The 18,252-nt window shown below is 41.4% G+C and overlaps 1 protein-coding gene across 1 annotated transcript in view; it reads left to right on the top strand.

The window, feature by feature from the left end:
• The window catches only part of ARHGEF28 (Rho guanine nucleotide exchange factor 28), a gene marked incomplete at its 5' end in the record, with an annotated part of 110,535 nt that overhangs the window by 81,371 nt on the left and 10,912 nt on the right, over positions 1-18,252 (top strand). Inside the window, 6 exons of the mRNA XM_082301409.1 lie at positions 1,730-1,861; positions 2,465-2,550; positions 5,927-5,965; positions 6,055-6,102; positions 7,864-8,343; positions 11,607-11,907. Coding sequence (XP_082157535.1) covers positions 1,730-1,861; positions 2,465-2,550; positions 5,927-5,965; positions 6,055-6,102; positions 7,864-8,343; positions 11,607-11,907 — 1,086 coding nt within the window. The remainder of the gene's footprint in view (positions 1-1,729; positions 1,862-2,464; positions 2,551-5,926; positions 5,966-6,054; positions 6,103-7,863; positions 8,344-11,606; positions 11,908-18,252) is intronic.

Below are 18,252 nucleotides of genomic sequence, written 5' to 3'. Positions count from 1 at the left end.
TTGCACTTTCTCTCATGCTGTTTTTGATGTTGATGATGTCTTGGATTTCAGGACTCTACAATACTCTGTGGAAGCTTACAGTTACTTACACTGTAGACAATTTGTGGGGATCATTATCCAGGATGGAAATACTAAGTCCCTGAGCTAATAGCAGACTCTATAGGAATAAAGCATTGCTTGTTGTAGAGAAGGATAGAATTACAGAGTGCTTAAGCAAATTAGATATACGCAAATCCATGAGATGAGATGGGATAAATCCAATGCTGCTCAGGGAGCTGGCCAATGTCACTGTGAGGCTGTTTTCTGTCAGCTTTGAAAGGTCACAGTGATCAGGAGAGGTTCCTGATGACTCGAAAAACGCAAACCTCACATTCCCCTTCATGAGGGAATATACAGAGAACTAAAAAATAGTCAGTCTCACCAGTATGTCTGAGATAATCCTCCTAGAAAGCATTTCCAAGAATCTGAAAGACAGAAAGAAAATTTGAAACAGCTGTCATGGATTAATTACAGCAGTAGTGTCTGACTAACCTGACAGGTTTCATGGTGAGAAAAGAGTGCATGTTGGCTACCTGGACATCTCTCAGACCTTCAACGCTGTTTGCACTGGCTGTAGTATCCTTACATCAGAATTGATGTAAACTGCTTAACTGGATGGAAGACAGGCTGGACTGCTGGGCTCAAGGGGTCGGTCCTACAATGTCCAGTTGGTATCATGTTATTAGGGGATTCCCTTAGGGATGTATCCTGAGACCAGTAGTGCGCAACATATTTATTAATGCAGTTAACCTCAGAATTGACAACACTCTTGGCAAATTCATGACTGTCATCGAATGAGGTGGAGTGTTCAGTGAGCTGGAGAGACCTCTACAGACTGGGAAAATGGGCTAAGAGGAGCACCTAGACATTTGACAAACACAAATGCAAAGTCCTGCATCTCAGGTGATGTAATCCCGTGTGTTGGTACAGGCTGGACACTAATTAGATAGAAAATACCTTTGTGGAAGTGGACCTGGGAGTCGTACTCAACAGCAGGTTGACCATGAGGCAGCAGTTGCCCTTGTGGCAAAGATGGCCAACTTCTTTCTAGGCTGCTGCAGTAGGAGGAGAGTTGCCAGCAAGTTGAGGGAGGTGATTCTTCCTCTAGTTACCTCTCATGAGTCCTGTCTGGAGTGCCATGACGAATACTGCACTTCCCTGGAGAGGAGAGACATTGACAAAGTAGAGCAAATCCAGTGAAAGGTACCAGGATGATTAGAGGGCTGGAGTACATGACATCTGAAGAGAAGCTGAGGTAGTTGACTTGGTGGGATCTCATTACTGTCCGCAACTGCTTAATGGGAGGATATAGAGAAGCCAGATTTTTTGCAGAGGCATATGACGATAAAAGGACACATGGACGCGAGACAACGGTCTTGTGGTGAAACACAGAATATGCCAATTAACTGAAATGAAAAATTATATGCCATGAGAGTGTTAAAAAATGGGAACAGATTGCTCAGGAAGACTTTGAAGTTTCCATCTTTGGAGGTGTTAAAGGCTTGCATGTTCAAAGCTCTGATCAACACAATTTAAATTGACCAGCTTTGAGTGGGGTGTAGGACTAGGTGACCTCTTAAAGTCCCTTGCAAGCTAAATTATTCCATGGTCAATCAATTCTATGTCATTGATTTATGCACTAAGGAACTATTTAAGGGGCCTCTGTAATTCTGTATGTTTTCCTCTTTAGTTGAAAGTCTTCATGTCGCTGTAACAACATCACAAGTGAGTGAAACAGACAGATCACCAGAGGAAAGTACTGACGAATTAACTGTGAAGCGTACATTCACTGCCAATGAAATCTTGGAATCTGTTGCTGGTGGTGAGTAAAATTTGATGCTTTTACATATTCAGAGTTTTTTGGAAAGCCTCTGTGGTCTAGGACAGAATCAATAGAAAATAATGTAATAAAAGTTGTCTTTTGGCAAATGCTCAGGTAGTGTAAATTGTTATATAACTTTGTTGGAGGTACACTTTCTTATCATTGCTGTTCAACACTACAGCAAGTCTATTTTGCAGTATAGGCCATTTCCCTTTTTGTCAGAAGGCTTGAAAACCAGGATTGAGATTCCAGTAATTTCAGCTGCAAAGGGTAGCATTAATTTCTCACAACAAAATTGCAAATACAGTTGTGTAAAAAACACTGCTACAGAGCAGTTTTAATGTTATGGTTACACTTATTTCCAAAATTTCATATGTGAAATAGTGCTAATTTTTAAGGTAGAAAAACTGGATTGGGCCACCTGTGCCATCCTGGCTTCCAAATTTGTTTTTCCCCAGCCTAGGATCCATTATGTAACTCCAAATAATAAAAATCACTTTCTCACTATCCTCAGTAGCTGTAAAAAAGCATGCTCTCTGTTTTACTAGTCAGGATATGCTTTGATACCTTTATTTTGCATTTTCTTGGGCCTTTATTTGTTAGATGCAGAAAGAAGAGAAATTGAAGAATCACCAGAAATCAATCTCAGTGTTGAGGAGGAAGTGGCAGGTGCCAGTCTTGAGGATAAGGTATTGTAACCAGCTTTTCTTCTTGCATTGCACATAGCAGTCTGGGCACTGTGCATGTACATACTGTCCAAATTTTTACAGGGAATTTCACTCAGATCCAGGTAATTCAGTTTAATAGAGGTCACTGCAATTATTAATAAAATTTTTAAAAGCAGTCTTAAACAATCCAAGCATAGAACAATTTTCCTGGAAGGCTTAGGGTCAGTGAGTTGTAACAACAGGCAGTGTTTTCAAACCACTTGTATGGGCCACTTAGGAGCCTGGTTCTCTGCTGTCATCATTCAATAGATGCATATCTGTGGAGCTGACAATAGTATTTCCTCTACTCCCTCCTCCTATTCACAGGATGATGAAAGTCTCCTGCAGTGACAGTCCTCAGCTAATGCAAGGAAGACTTGTGCATTGGAAGAACTTCATCCTGAGAACAAGCACATAGAATAGGATGGATGTTTTTACACCAGCTTGCTTCAGAATTTTGAATTTTAAAAAATGGAGCAATTAGAGAATAGAAGAGGAAGTGCCCATTTTGCAAAGTCCTATAGTTGATAAGCAAATCCGGGTAGAAAAGCAGAACCAAAAATCAGTTCTGGACAAAATTAGGAATGACAAATTTTATGTAGCAACAGAGTGTTGGAGTAAGCAATGTGAATTACTGTGTGGAAATAAAGTCAACTCTAATAGTGTAGTTCTTAGGTGGAGAATAAGAATCACAAAAGGACTAAAGGGGAGATACAAGAAGATAAGATACAGAATGTGAAATGGAAAGAAACCTTTGCCTAGAAAAGGAGTTAATTAGCATTTACATACTGTCTTTGCATCAGGTCTGAAAGAGGGCTTGTGTGCCTGAAAGCTTGGGTTTGTTTGTTTTCTATATTGGGAATACTCTTGCTAATACACTAATCTCTCTATAATCTCACCTTATATTTAGCTCTGTATCATCTTATCAGACTGCTGACAGAGGGAGGAAGGAGGAAGAATGTGAGTGAAGAAATAGGTTGAAAACAAAAGTCCAAGTGAGGGAGCAGAGAAGCTAGGTGAAGAGAAATAGAACAACCTAGAGAGGGTAGAGTGGCTCAGATATAGCCCATTAGAAGTTCCAGCAGCTCCATGTGAAAACTTTGCCACTGTGGTTATACAGAAGATAGAGCCAGGCTTTTCTCAGAGATGCAAAGATAAAGGATGAGCATCCAAGATTACAAGTTGCAGCAAGGGAAATTCTGAGTGTATACAAGGAAAAAAAAAAGTGCAAGGATGAGCAGGGAGGAATGTTTGTCCAAAGAAGTTGTGGGGATCTCTACTCTTGGGAGTTTCCTGGATTTGACTGAAGAAGGCCTTGGGCAACTTCCTCTAACTTTGAAGCTATGCTTGCTCATAAAGCTGGAGGGACCTGTACCCAACTCTTCCACCCTAAGTCATTATCCTATTATTTGTGGCCTATTTTTTGGGCAAGGCATACATCAATTCTGACACCATGTCAGAATCAGACTTACCGGCAGGTGGCAGAATGAGCAAAGAGAAGAGGCAAGGCAAGGGCTTTGCAGGGAGGTGGGTGTGCAGCCCCGGAGCGTGGAATACCAGCTCTGGACTCAGCCCAAGTAGCCTGGGAAAACAAGACCTGGGCAGGGGGAGCAAAAGCTCCCAGCTCAGAGGTTAGATGCTGACTAGACACTGGAAGGGAGAGCATTGCCCCTGCAACATGAGGGGTCCCCAGTGGGCAGCTGTGAGGAGTGATCACCATCTTGTCTCCCCTGCTCCTGCCTTGTAATTGGATCTCTGTGGGCCTTGTCCAAAGCGCGGTGCAGCCTGCTCTGGGATGTGACCAGCCTCATCTCTCTGAACCAAGGTGATCGGGAACAGTGGCAGAGAGGTGGTGGTGGCCTTCAGTTAAACACCTGAAATTATTGCTTCACTCCTATCTGGATTTGCAGGGCATGTGCCAACTCAGCTAAACCTGCCTCAGCCTCATCTCCCAGCACTCAAGCGGTGCTGCAGTGAGGGGACTATGGGCACTGTGACTGGCTACTTGCAACTCCGTAGTCAAACCAATGCCAGATAAACCTTCCCCTGTGCACATCCTTTTCTAAATTCAAAAGGGCTTAAAAACCTGAAAGAAACTCTACTCTTTCAGTGTGCAGGCTCTCCTTTGTACACTCTTCCTCCACGTTGCAGCATCACCTTCTTTCTCTCCCTCTTGGCCCTGCTGGTCACCATCTTACCCACTGCTCACTATCCAGTTAAGGGAAAGCAGAGCTATCGTGTGTCCATCCTTGTGCTGCACAGAGACATCATGCAAAATCCTCTGCTTCTCGCAGCAGAGCTGAGCTTTTCTATGGCTTGTGGATGCAGTGAGGAAGAGGAAGGGAAGATCCTCAGGTGGAGGGGAATGGGAGCAAATACTGCAGAGAGATAATGAGACAAAGAGTAGAGGAGGAAATGATGCAGCTGGTATTCCCTTTCCCCCATGGGTGTCTCTGTTGGGCTGTGTTTGGGGGGCTGGTCTTTCTCATTTTCATTTTCAGTTATTGCATCTAAATGTGGCAGATGCTTTGCTCTCTGTGGTGGAAAATGAGACTCAGTAGAGAACTTAGGAGAATCAGAGAGAAAACAAATATTCCCCAAACTCTCAGCTGCTTCTCTGAAAAAAAAAAAAAAAAGAGAAAAATAATACAGGAAGTCTTTTCAGCATAGGCTCAGAAGGGATTGCGCTTGACACAGTTCCCACCATTTCATCTTATCTTTCTCAGAGGAGCTATTCTTCATGCTGAAGGGATTATGGGTAGCTTCACCCCATAAATTGAGAAAGCTTCTTATGAAAAGGGAGCAGGATGAAGTGGCTGTGCCTTGCTGCAGAGGACAGTAGTGACCATGCTGGTGTGTTTTCTAGAGTGTACTGGACACAGCATCTCACAGGGCACCTAAGGCATTTGTTGTAATCCACTAACATGACTTCTTGCTAGTTTCTTCTCTACTTTTGAAGAGTCTCATGCTGTTCTATCCCAGTGTAAGTAGTCTAAACCCACTGTGCTTATATACAGAAGTCTGGTTACTGTATTTCAAAACTGTCAAGTAAACAATTGAATCGAAATGTCTTTTCTGTGTAGCATTAGTCAAAAGGGATTAAAATTCTGGATGAAATAGTTTTATTTGTACAGTTGTGCTTAGAGTCTCTAGTAATTTCCACGGAAACTCCATTGTTGATGAATTATTAGTCTTCACCGATTGTTGCTTGTGTCTTTTTTCACATACCCCCATAAAGGGTTGACTCAGTATATGTTTCCTAGCCTTAGGTCCCCACTAGTTTAAAATAAAAATTACCTAGATTATACAATTTTAAAATTTAAAACAACTTTTAAAAGCTCACATATGTTTTTTTTAGGGAGGAAGTATGAATATTTCAGGATCTACAGGGACAGAGGTGAGTAAATCTAAACCTCAGATAGAATGTAGTAACTATTTAGTTAACAGTGGTCAAACCTTTGAAAATCCTTCTCTTTTATTTTCTAGATTGTACAAGCAATCCAGAACTTAACCCGTCTCTTATACAGCATGCAGGTGACTACTCCACTACTAACTTCATAGAGTAATTCATTTGTCCTAATAATTTACTTTTAAAGATTTGTTTTCATGTTGCCCTACTTTTAGACATCACATTAATAGATACTGATCTCAACTGACTGTTGCATAAGTTGTCACAGAATGTATTTTTATTCTAGTGGTAGATTTCTTTTAAGAGCTGAATAATACTAACTTGCTTGGAGATCAGTCCATCCTCCCAAAAGAGGATGTTTGTACAGTCCAAAAACATAGCAGGAAAGTAAATTGATGGCTTTACTTGAACTGATGTCATTCCACATACAGATTTCTGAAATTATAGTCCAAAAAATTGAAAAAATTCAGTATTTTGATTAGACTGTTCTCTTGGTTAGTAGTAAGCAGTAACTTTGCCAGGGATCTCAGATAGCAAACTCAGTCCATTTTAGATGCTTAAATCTCAATTATCTTGTATATTCTGTAGGGCCTTAGTCTGAAGCATTTGCCTCTTTTATGCTATGTTTGAATGTTTTAACTTACTTTTTCTTATTTAGCTGCAGTTTTATAATTCTATTTTAAAATGTTTCATTTGAGTATACTTAATTTTTTGATCCTATTGACTTTAGCATATATCACAATAACCTGGAAACCTTGGGCTTAGAAGTTAAATGTATTGAAGCAATGCAAAAGCAAAATAAAAATCCTATAATTCAGGCAAAATTTTTTGAGTAATTGAAAAACAAATAGGGACAGTAAAGTAAGGTTTAGGATCATGCATTAATTGTTCAGACCATGGGCAGTCAATTGCAGAGAAACAAGGAGAGGATCTTGTCCTGTTTACAGATCACTGAAACTGACCCAATACTGGAGGAAGAGCAAAGGAAAGTGGGGATTGCACACTGCATGAAGTTAAAAACTTTCTGGGGTGGACAGCACAGGGCAGTGGGGCTATGTGAATTCTCTGGGAATGTCTGCTGAAATAGGTTCCCATGTCAGCTCTTGAACATAGGCGGTGCAATAAGTGCCTCAGCAGATCTAGGGTTTTCTTGCTTTCCTTTCTTCTTAATCCCAGCTATTTGTTTTTGTGTTACTGGAGGATGTCACAATCTTTAATGCAAATGTCACAACACTTTTGTGAAGGATGGAATATAGAGCTCTCAGCTGTAAAACAGGAACATCAAACATGAAATGATGACTAAGCTGCAGGTTTATGCTTGCACTGACACCTTGGTCAGGTGCGTGTAGCGGTACAGTCCTGGTGGCATGGCTGTATTGGCAAGTGGCCGTAGGACTGATGTTAGCTGTGCTGCAATGCTGCAGGTTAGCAAGGAGAGCCTTAAAGTTGGAGTGAGCTCTGCTGGAAACAGTACAGTTTTATCTGTATAGGTCACAGCTGTGTTAGGAATACTTGGGTGAGTATAGCATTCCCAGTGCCTTATTGCCCTCTTTAACCATGAAAAATCATTTTTCCTATGTGTCTTTACATCGTCTGAGAGAACACGACCCCCAGCTGTAATTGAAGTGCATATGCACAGCTGTAACATAAACATGTATAATAACACTAAGTGTAAACCAGAAGCCTTGTTAAAAGTGCTCAAAAGAATTGAGTTTTATTTTAGAAATACCTCATTGTAAAGGCATGATCACAGAATTTTCTCTATTTGCTTAAAGAATAACCTCCAAAAAAAGCAGAAGTATTTTTATATGATTCTCTGTAAAAACAAAGAAATGGATTAATGCTGATATTTAAACATTTGTGTCTGATTTTGCTGTGGTGTCTAGGCAGTACTGGCTATCCAGGACAGCCACAAAGAGCTCCATAGGTTACTACTGCAAGAGAATGAGAAGACCAGTCGAGGCCAGGCTTCTCGGCTAAACCTCGTTTTGGAACAAGAAAAATACCGGAATCTGGAAAAACAAAGGGTGGAACTGGCTAACATACACAAGTTGAAGCAGCAGTTTCAGCAGGACCAGCAGCGGTGGCTGCGTGAATGTGACCAGCGGCAGCGGGAGCAGGAGGCGAGGGAGGGCCGGCTGGGGCAGCGGGAGTGCCAGTGCGAGTGCGAGGAGGAGCTGCTGGAGCAGAGCCGACAGGGACTGGCACTGCAGCTGCAGGAGTACCAGCAGAGCCTGGAGAGGCTCCAGGAGGGCCAGAAAATGGTGGAGAGAGAGAGAGACAATGTGAAAATGCAGAAGAAACTCCTGTGGCACTGGAAGCATGGTCAGCAAAACAGCCTATTTTCACCCACGGGGGACTATGAGGTGTGTGGTTCCCCATTGTAATTATATCCCTGACTGCACTGCTAGAGACCTTCCTTGACGAATGAGCCAGGACATCTGGGTTTTGTTGGTTCTTAATGTAATGAATGAGCCTGTGGGAAGCTGAGATTCAGGCATATCCAAGCATTTTCTTTTACTCTTATTAAGTTTAACCAGGGAAAGTGCAAAGTCCTGCCCCTGGGAAGGAGCAACCCCTTGCATGGGTAGACGCCGGGGATCACCAACTGGAAGACAGCTTGACTCTCTACAGCTACCTGAAAGGAGGTTGTAGCAAGGTGGGGGTCAGCCTCTTTTCCCAGGCAGCTAGTGAGAGGACAAGAGGAAATGGCCTAGAGCTGTGATAGGGAAGGTTTGGTTTGGGAAGAGTATTTTGCTGAAAGGGTGGTCAGGCATTGGAACAGGCTGCCTAGGGAAGTGGTGGAGTCACTATCCCTGGAAGTGTTCAAAAAGTGACTGCACATGGTAGTTAGTGCTATGATTTAGTTGACGTGATGGTGGTGTGTTGGGTCCAAAGTTGGACTCAATAACCTTGGAGATCTTTTCCAGCCTTTACGATTCTGTGAAAAGAACCTTGGAGTCCTGTGTTGAACATGAGCAAACGTGCCCCTCTGTGAAGGTGGCACATGGTCTCCAGGGCTGCATTGGGCAAAGTACTGCTTGTAGGTCAGGTGAGGGGATCCTTCCTCTCTGCTCTGGACACACCTGGAGTCTGGCTCCCCAGAACAAGAAAGGCATAGAGCCTTTCTTGTGGAAAGGATGTAGAGACAGGAGGATGGATGTCTGGTGAAGTGCCTGTTTGAGATACAGGGACATCACTCCAGTAAGGAAAGGCTGAGACTGTTCAGCCTGGAGAAGAAAGCGTTCTTATTAATGGGGGTTCCTTTTAATGTATATAGATACCTAAATGGAGGTTCTAAAGCAGATGGAGACAGGTTCTTTCCAGTGGCACCCCGTGAAAGAACCAGAGGCAATGGGCACAAAGAGAAACACAGAAGATTCCTTTTGAATGTCAGAAAACTGCTCTCTCTTGTGAGGGTGATGGAGCCCTGGCACAGGCTGCGCAGGGAAATTGTGGAGTCTCAGTCATTGAAGATATTCAAAAGCCACATGGTCTTGGCAACTGTCTCTATGTGGCCCTGCTTGAGCAGGGGGCTAGACCAGATGTCTTCTAAAGGCCTTTTCCAACCTCAGCCATTCTGTGATTTTAAGCTGGATACCCTAAAACCCCCAAACTTAGGCAGATGTTTATTAAACTGAGAAGACAGAAATTGTAAATATGAGAATCTGTGTTTTATTCTGCTTTGCTACTGTGTTTAGAAGATACATTGTGTCTCTGCACCTTGTAGGAAAACTAAATTATTGTAGTGCTTAAGCATATAAAGCACTTAGTGATGTTTTTGGTTGCGGCCCTTTTTCCTGGACCACTATCTCCAGGGAGGAAAAGGAGCACCTCCAGGAGCAGCAAACATCAGGCTCTTGTGAACCTCACATGTCAGGCCCTGCTGTCCTGTTCCCTGAAACAAGCAGCCCCCTAGGGGAAGAGGTTGGTGTGTGGCTCCATCCCTGACAGTATTAAGTCCTTGGAGATGACCATTGTTTGGGGGGGCAATTTAAAGTAGCTCTGAAGCTGCTTAAGTGTTTTAATACTAAAAACAATTACGTTTTTGTTGAGGGTGGAGGATGCAGTCTGGCTCTGAACTCATCTGTCTGGGTGCTCACCTGGCAGGTGGATCCTCATCTCTAATCCCTGCTTGGTGGGTATGGTCTTGATTTCCATTACTGTTCTCTAAAGCACCTGAAAATCAAAACATTTTGTCTGGCTTTTCCACATATGGGAGGCTCACTGACCCAAACAGTTCTTTTTTCCCCTCAGGTTCTTGTTTTCACAAGAAAATCTGTAAAGCCTTTCTTCAAGCCATCACCTCCATAGTTTTTCAGCTGGCAACTCACCCATAACAGGCAGAGACCATTTGGCATCTAAGATTGTGCCTGCATGAGGGGGTAAAGGATTGGCCTCTGACCTCCCCCTTTTCACCTGGCTTTTGTGAACACCGTGTGAACATGACTTTCCCATACATGCTTGCCAGCCCAAACAATGAACACACTTTTTACTAGCATAGCATGTGCTACAGTTTTGGCTTGTTTGGCAGTGCTTACGAAGTGGATGATAAAACCAAAACTGAGGTTTCTCATCAGCTTTAATGGATGTGACTTGTGACATCTTTTGAGGAGGGGAAGTTGAAGGATGATAGCCTGATACAGGGATATCCAGGATCACATAGACAGAGGGAGGCAAAATAATTAAATGCTGAGTGTCGGAGAGTAGTAGTTTTTGTAAACTAATGTTTTATTTGTAAGGCTGCTGTATTTTTATTTCAAGTAGACTACATGGCTTTAATTCCATCCAGGCCTTAAGATTGTCTTTCTCCCATGTTTCCAATACTCCTTGCAGCAGCAGAACTGTCTGAATGATTGTCAGTCAGCCGGTATTTCCAGCCCAGTGTTTTTGTTTTACACTGAACCTAGATAGTTTTGTGTGACCAAACAATGCAGTAACTTACACTAATACTCCTGCTTTTTTTTTTTTAAGATTGGCCTTAATAAACACCTGCAGACAAAGAGTCTGCAGGAATTGCATTTTCAGCCCTTGGGAGCCAGGGCTTTCTTGCTAAAGCTGTTCACCATCCTCAGTTTGGCTGCTGCAGCCCTGTTCTCTGTGATTACCTATCCACGTGAGGTACAGTGTTATTTTTGGATTGCAGAGTATGCAGATTTATGTATCAGAAGTGGTACCTTGTAGAGCCATGAGGCAAAATATTAACCCCCTGAAAGCAGTCAGCAGAGCTCAGTGCATCCCAGTTAGCGGTCCTTTGTTATCTGTTACTTTGTAGTTATTACTTGTTTTGAGGTGAGCTAAGACCAGATCTTCTAGGTTATTGCTGTTTATTCCTGAACACACATCCAATTTAATGTGTTTTGAGGTTAACTTCTGGCAGATTGGATGAATATTTGCTATGAATCCCCATTCTGTCTGGCAGTTAATTTTATGCATCCTGGTATAGGATTCTTCAGGGTGATACTCATAGTTATACACTTCAGTTTCACACAGTGAGAAGCAGGGAATTGGACTCCATGATTCTTATTAGTCCCTTCCAACTTGACATATTCTGTGATTCTGGTACTTGATAAAGGTGAAAATGAGATTCTCTGTTTTGTTTTTTGTTGTTTTATTTCCCCTTCTGCAGATAATGGGACATAATCAGTTGGACAGCTTACATGGTGAAAATGCTTTCTACTTCAAGGAAGCTGTAGTGTGTGTGTCTCTAAGCAGAATCAACAGACCAGATTCTTCTCTCATTTATGAGGATGGTGTGTATGGGCTGAATAGCTCAAATTCTGATGTAGCAGGGACTAGTGAAAATCAGGTGGACCTCAAAATGGACACTTCTTGTCAGCCAGCATTAACTAGTGCACTGTGGAAATCCACTAGTCCTTTCCAGCAGTTGTCTTTTTCCTGCAAAAGCAACAAGGATTCCTTTAACAATGGTAATTAATGCTTTATTTAATTAAGAAGTGGTACAGGCAGTTTGCCACCTCTCTGGCTGAATAGTCCTAGGAACAAAGACAGCTTGGTAGTGGTGGAAGCAAGAGATTTTGGTAAAACAATCACATGCTTCTTTGCAAGATTTCTGATGGTAGGTGAGAAAATAAGCAGAACAGAAATACAGAAAATTGCTGAAAAACCCCGCAAAACTCCTTTTTGTGTCTGTGTAATAGTACTCAGAATGTGTTTTTCTCTTAATCTTTTCCCAATGCTTTTTGACCTTTTTTTTGCTACTTGGAGTCACTCTTTTTCAAGTTCATTTTATTGATTGTTTTAGAACATATGTGCATTACTTGAGGATTTCTGGTTGGAATAGCTTTTGATTTAATGTCTTAGAATGATAATTAGTGTTCAAACACCCTTTTCTTGCTTCATTGAGGAATGAAAATATTTTGAAAGATCTGTGGACAGACAATTGTGTCACTTCTAAGGAATAATGCAATCTTTGACTATACGTTACGTTAGTAGCTCTTACTGCATTACCTTTCTTTATTCTTGGATTTTATCAGAATCCCCAAACATATGTAGACTGCATGGCAGTTATTGACGGTGGCTACCAAAATGAGTGGAAGAGGCTGCCTGTCTGAGCACTGCATGCTCTGAAAATTCCTCAAAGATTTTAAAAACTTAGGAGAAACACTAAACTGTCTGAGGTTTATTTCTCATTTTGCACAATATTAGTTTTGATCTAACTTCTTTCATTAGTGTGAGTTAGAGAGCAGGGTGTAAAAACACAACAGCTAAAACTCTTGGGGGGCAGTGGTGCACTTTTGGTATAATAGATTGTAATCTGGTGGGTTTTTCTGCACAGTTGTGAAATTCAGGAGACATGGCATGTCAATGCTGCAGCAGTGCCCGAGCTCCCATTTTTCTGTGGTTGGCAGTGCAGAATAACTTCTGTCCTCACACCAACTTCAGGCGGGTCACAGCAAAGACCAGTGGGCAGTAGAATTAGGAGTAGAAAACATACACAGGTACAATGGTTAATTGTCTTATATCAGTGGTTAAGGAACTTGCTCCTTGTACTGCCTGTAATGTATTAAGCAGGCATCTGTTACAGCCTTACTAGTCCTTGGTATGTGGATTGCCAAAAGAGCATTTTATAATCAAAGGTAGGGCAGGCTAGCTGTATCACCACAATCAGCAAACCAAGCTGATTAGCAAAAGAGATTAATATTTCTAAAAATGCCTAAATAAGTAGCCTGGTGAAACTTGTTCTAGTTTGACTGCGGTTGTCATTTTAGTTATAAGTTAGCTAAGCTAGGGCAAATTTGAGAAGGAACACATATGTGGGTTTAAACCTCTCAAAAGCTTGCACTGGCGAACATACAGATACAAGCTAACCAGGATACTTTCTACTGAGCCCACATGAGAGCATCTGTTTTAATTAAACTGGCTTGTACTAGTTTAATTGCACTGATTCTAAGATAAACTGGTTCTAAGACACCTACAATGGACCAGCTTTGTGTTTGGCTGGTGTCAATGCATCCTGCGTAGACATCCTTATCTTGCCCTGGTAACAGGGCAGCGGGACAGTCCCAGCACTCTTGGGGACCAGCTCTGGCTACAGAGCCTGCCCAGGAGGCCAGTGTAAGTCTCTCTGATAAAGTCGTGTTGGCAAAATGTGCATTTACTGCCTGGGTAGTGCCACAAGACACCTTATGCAAAGGAGCGAAGCAAATCCTTGTAGCATTCTGATGGTTCAGATGATGCTGTGAAGCCCACCACTGCATTGCTAGAGCAGGCAGGGCAGGAAGCCTCCCCCCAGAGAGATGTGACATCACATTCCATAGTTGCATTTGTGATTCAAAAGGTGACAAGAATTTTATGCTCTGATCATGGAGTGCACGAGTCTGCATGATTCAGACTTGTTTCTGTCATGCATCAGGACTACTGTATAGGGAGGGAATGGGGAATGAGAAGAGTGCTAAGCTTCCCCAAAGGGCTCTCTGCACATGAAAATTAAGCAAATCGCTTGTTCCAAAGCAGTGTCAATCAAATTGAACAATACAAACATTTCGTAAAAGGAAACTGGTTTCCTTTTTCTTGAGTGTTTTTGGGCATGTTTCTTCCCCAGAGAGTTTAGCAGAGTTTAAGAAGATCTCCAACCTTGTGCCTCCACTTTCTGACACCTCTGCAGGATATAGTCGGTTGCAATCACTTTGAAGGACAACGAACTTAAATGCAGTGAGGGAAAGAACTTGAAAGTTAGCTGAAATTGTCAATATTTTCATGTGGATGAATGTTTCATGGCATTTTTGTGCATTTTCCGACCAGCTTTGTGTACAAAGTCTCATAATCATCTTTCAAAAAAAATCCTTAAATAAATAGTCAACCTAGAACTAAGAAACAAATACTGAGTATGGTTTACTGCATATAGCCATGTACCACATACATACATGGCCAGACCTAATATATAGTTAAAGTTTTGTGTGTATACAAAAGGAATTTCTTGGGTTTGATTAATTTTCCCAGAATTATTAGGTATTTTGTAAGAAGTCTGCTCTGTCAAAAAATCCCCTTAAATTATTTAAAGAGGAGCACCATCTGAACTAGTTTCCAAGGAATTAATCACACTGCAGTCTACCATATGTTAAGTACTATTCAATTAAGCTTCATAAATATACAGAAATGGAAACTGCTACATTCCTCCAGTGCATAATTTTCCATTCATATTTCCTAAGGTAAGACATAGGTCTCTCCACATAGCTAACATCATGATTATATATCATTGTTTTATGTGTATGGGAGGGAACTTTACTAAAGACCTTCAGGCAAGTTCCCACAAAGCTGAAACTGGCATAAGTAAACTCGCTAGGAAAGGTGTGTCAGTCAACAGGAGGAAAATATGATTGAAAGAAAAATGTGTTAATGCTTTACAGTAATCGTTATGAAATTATCTGCATGAAAGAAACAAGTACTTTGGCTAATTAGGAATGAGGGGGAAGTATAGGTTTTGTGTCAGACTAGACTGAGAATTGAATTAATTAATCTTGCATTTAATTGACATGTCAGGTTAACTAGCCAAAGTGATGCCTAAGGATTTACCTATGGATTCACCTCTTTGATTTCAGGAATCAGTGCAATTTTAGTTCTTTTAAACTTTGAAGTGAACAGCATTGTTTGCTGCTGCTACCTTAACTTTATTTATTCAGATGTTGTAGCTACAGAAATAGAATTGAAAAGTGATAGATCTGGAAAACCGCTGAAACTTCATTGTGGGAGGGTTTTACCTCAGGCATTTAGTATGAAGGATCTGTACACGGGATGCAGTGAAAAATGTAGTTTAAATCTTTATGGGGAGCATAGGAAAACCTGTGATCTTCATAAACAGCTAAATGCAAACCCAGGGAGCAAAAGTAGGACTCTATTTGACTAATGTCATTTAAATATTTTTAAAAGACAGATATACATGTATGTATATAAGCAAATGAGATATTTTGATTTTGGAAAAATAATTTGTAGCAGCTTTCAATAAAATAAGTGGTTTCTAGAGATGTAAAATATTTAATTTGCAATAGAAAAAGCAAATATTCCAGAAACAAAAAGTAGTATCCTATAACTCCATAAAAGTTTATATGAAATTTCCTTCCTATTCCTTAAGGCAGATTATGCTAATGGTGATTGCTCTGTTGAACCTATTCTTAAAACTTTGTATCAGATTCATTTGCTTTGGTTTCCCATTGTTAATTTAGGTGGCATTTAGAACAGCACATTTTTTGTCTATGTGCTGGTTTCAGCTGGGGTAGAGTTAGTATTCATCTCAGTGGCTGGTATGGGGCTGTGTTTTGGATTTGTGCTGAACTCAGGGTTGATAATACAGAGATGTTTTTGCTGTTGCTGAGCAGGGCTTGCACAGAGCCGAGGCTGTTTCTGCTTTTGGTACTGCCACACTGGGGAGGGGACTGGGGGTGCTTAGGAGACTGGGAGGAGACAGAGCCAGGACAGGTGACCCCAACTGACCAAAGGGATATTCCAGACCCTGTGGCACCATGCTCAGTGTATAGAGGGGGGAATGAAGGAGGAAGGGGGAAAACATTTGGAGAGATGGAGTTTGTCTTCCCAAGTCACCATCATGTGTGATGGGGCCCTGCTCTCCTGGAATGGCTGTACACCTTCCTGCTCATGGGAAGCAGTGAATGAATTCCTTGTCTTGCTTTGGTTGTGTGCACAGCCTTTGCTTTCCCTATTAAACTGTCTTCTTCTCAACCCATGAGTTCTCCAGCTCTCACCCTTCTGATTCTCTCCCCGATCCTTTTGGTAGGAGAGTGAGCAAGGGGCTGCTTGGGGCTTGGTTGCTGGCTGGGGTTAAACCACCACTAAGGCTGCCTTAACATAAGTTATGGCCTAATGACATTGTATAAAAGTACCTGCTCCATGTTTGCATCAAGAAGGTTGAGAACAATAGGCCTGGCTCTTTCCTTTTATTTGTGTTAAGGTGAATTTGTTGCAGTCAGGAGAGGTATACAATGTAAAACTGTGTGCAATGCAAGTGTGATAAAAGCCATGTGAAATATGTGTTAAAAAGCCATCTGAAGTAGTACAGGCTGTTTGTCTATGCTTACAACTGGAGACTGGATTTTGGCAAGGAGCAAACCTCAGTAACTCAGGGCCTTACTCAGATAGCATAGCTACTGCTGCCAGTGCTAGAGGTAGCTAATGGGAGCCTATGCTGAGGACTTTGTTGAGTAAGATTGCTTTCATCACTTGGAACCTGTTAAATAATGATTAGCAACACCCCCCCCCCCCAAAAAAAAAAAAAAAGTCACCACAGTTCTGCATATGTGACCGTTGTGAGTTAATTTTTATATTATTGTTGCTGAAAGGACTCCTGAGTACATCTGTCTCATCTGAGCTGGAACATAACTGTGTCCCATACAGCACACACCTTATAACAGCATCCTTTGGAGTCAGTGACAGGCCAGCCCCTTACGACCTGCATAATTGCATGTGAAGATGTCTGTCAACTTATTTTAATTTTTTTCTGGTATGTTTAATAATATTTTTAATAGTGCCATTTTTTTCACTGTCCCACCCAGTGAGCAAATTCTTTCTGTTTTTCTTTCACTTGGGAAGAGGGAAAGAGGGAAATCTTTAAAAAGTGAAGGATGATATGACCCATGGAGCTCCCAGTTTGTTGGGGAGCTTCCTGAGCAGGTGTGACATATTGAGCTACTTTAAATTTTTTATCTTTTTAAATTGAGTATATGCCACATTGAGAACAATTTTAAATTGCTTTTTTTGAAGGGTATTCAACATATCCCTTCTACTCTTAGTGTGGGTGGCTACACAGGGGAGCACAGAGCCCATTCGGTGCTCATTGTAAGCTATGAGAAAAAAATTAAATGGAAATATATAAGAATATGAAGTTGAGCAGCATCAGCACCAGCATCTTCCAAGTTCAAAATTTCATGGATTTATCAGAACAATTAAGCTCTTACTTTTAACTCCGCAACAGGCAACAGCAAATTTGCCTCTTCTCCATCCCACAAAACACTGAGTTTCATGCTCTGCTGAAAGACGTCAGTGTCTCTGAGATACTTGGTGGAAATGAACTAGAGAGGAAGTATTTTTTTTCCTCTTGGGAATAATGCTGCGGTTTGTTTAAAGTAAATGGCAAAAGGGACTAAATCACACGGCAGTGTGATACCAAAGTGAAAAATATGCCATTATATGTCATCTGCAATTAGTATATTTCGAGTAACACTTGATTTTCACCTCTGTAGGTTTTGTTGTTCTGTTAGTGATCTTCTCATCTCAAAACACTTTCCTCATTTCTGAAAATAACCGCAGTAGATGCAGCACTATTACATAATCTTTTAATTAAGGCAGCTAATGATATTCTGGTTTTATCTTGTACATTAATGTAAGTAATGCCTATCCTGTGTAATGCCTGTCTGATTTTATTCCTTCTAATATCACCTTCTTTAGAGTTCATTTATTTGTGGGGGGAAGTTTAAAATCGTGCACATCTTTAAGGTTATGAATGGAGTAAAGAGATTGCCTGCCCCTTTTGAGGTACCACTGGTGTTGGTGTAAATCTGCACACCACACTCAGGCTTTCATTGTCTGCAGACTTCTTAAGCAGCCATAGGATGATGGCTAAATCTTCCTCGTTTTTCTCACATTTGTGGTTCCACCAGCTTCAGTGCAGTGGTTTGTGGGATGAGCAGAATTAGTGGCATCAATGAAATTGGAATCTTGTGGATGATCTCCCTTTTATGCAGATTTATTCTTTACTTAGATATGTTTTTTCCAGTAGGTAGAGGTTTCAGGGAAGTAGAGGG

Source organism: Coloeus monedula (assembly GCF_965178545.1).
Source record: "Coloeus monedula genome assembly, chromosome: Z".
In the NCBI taxonomy this organism is placed as follows: Eukaryota; Metazoa; Chordata; class Aves; order Passeriformes; family Corvidae; genus Coloeus; species Coloeus monedula.
Note: the sequence above shows the minus strand (reverse complement) of the source record. Positions and strands in the feature narration are given on the sequence as shown.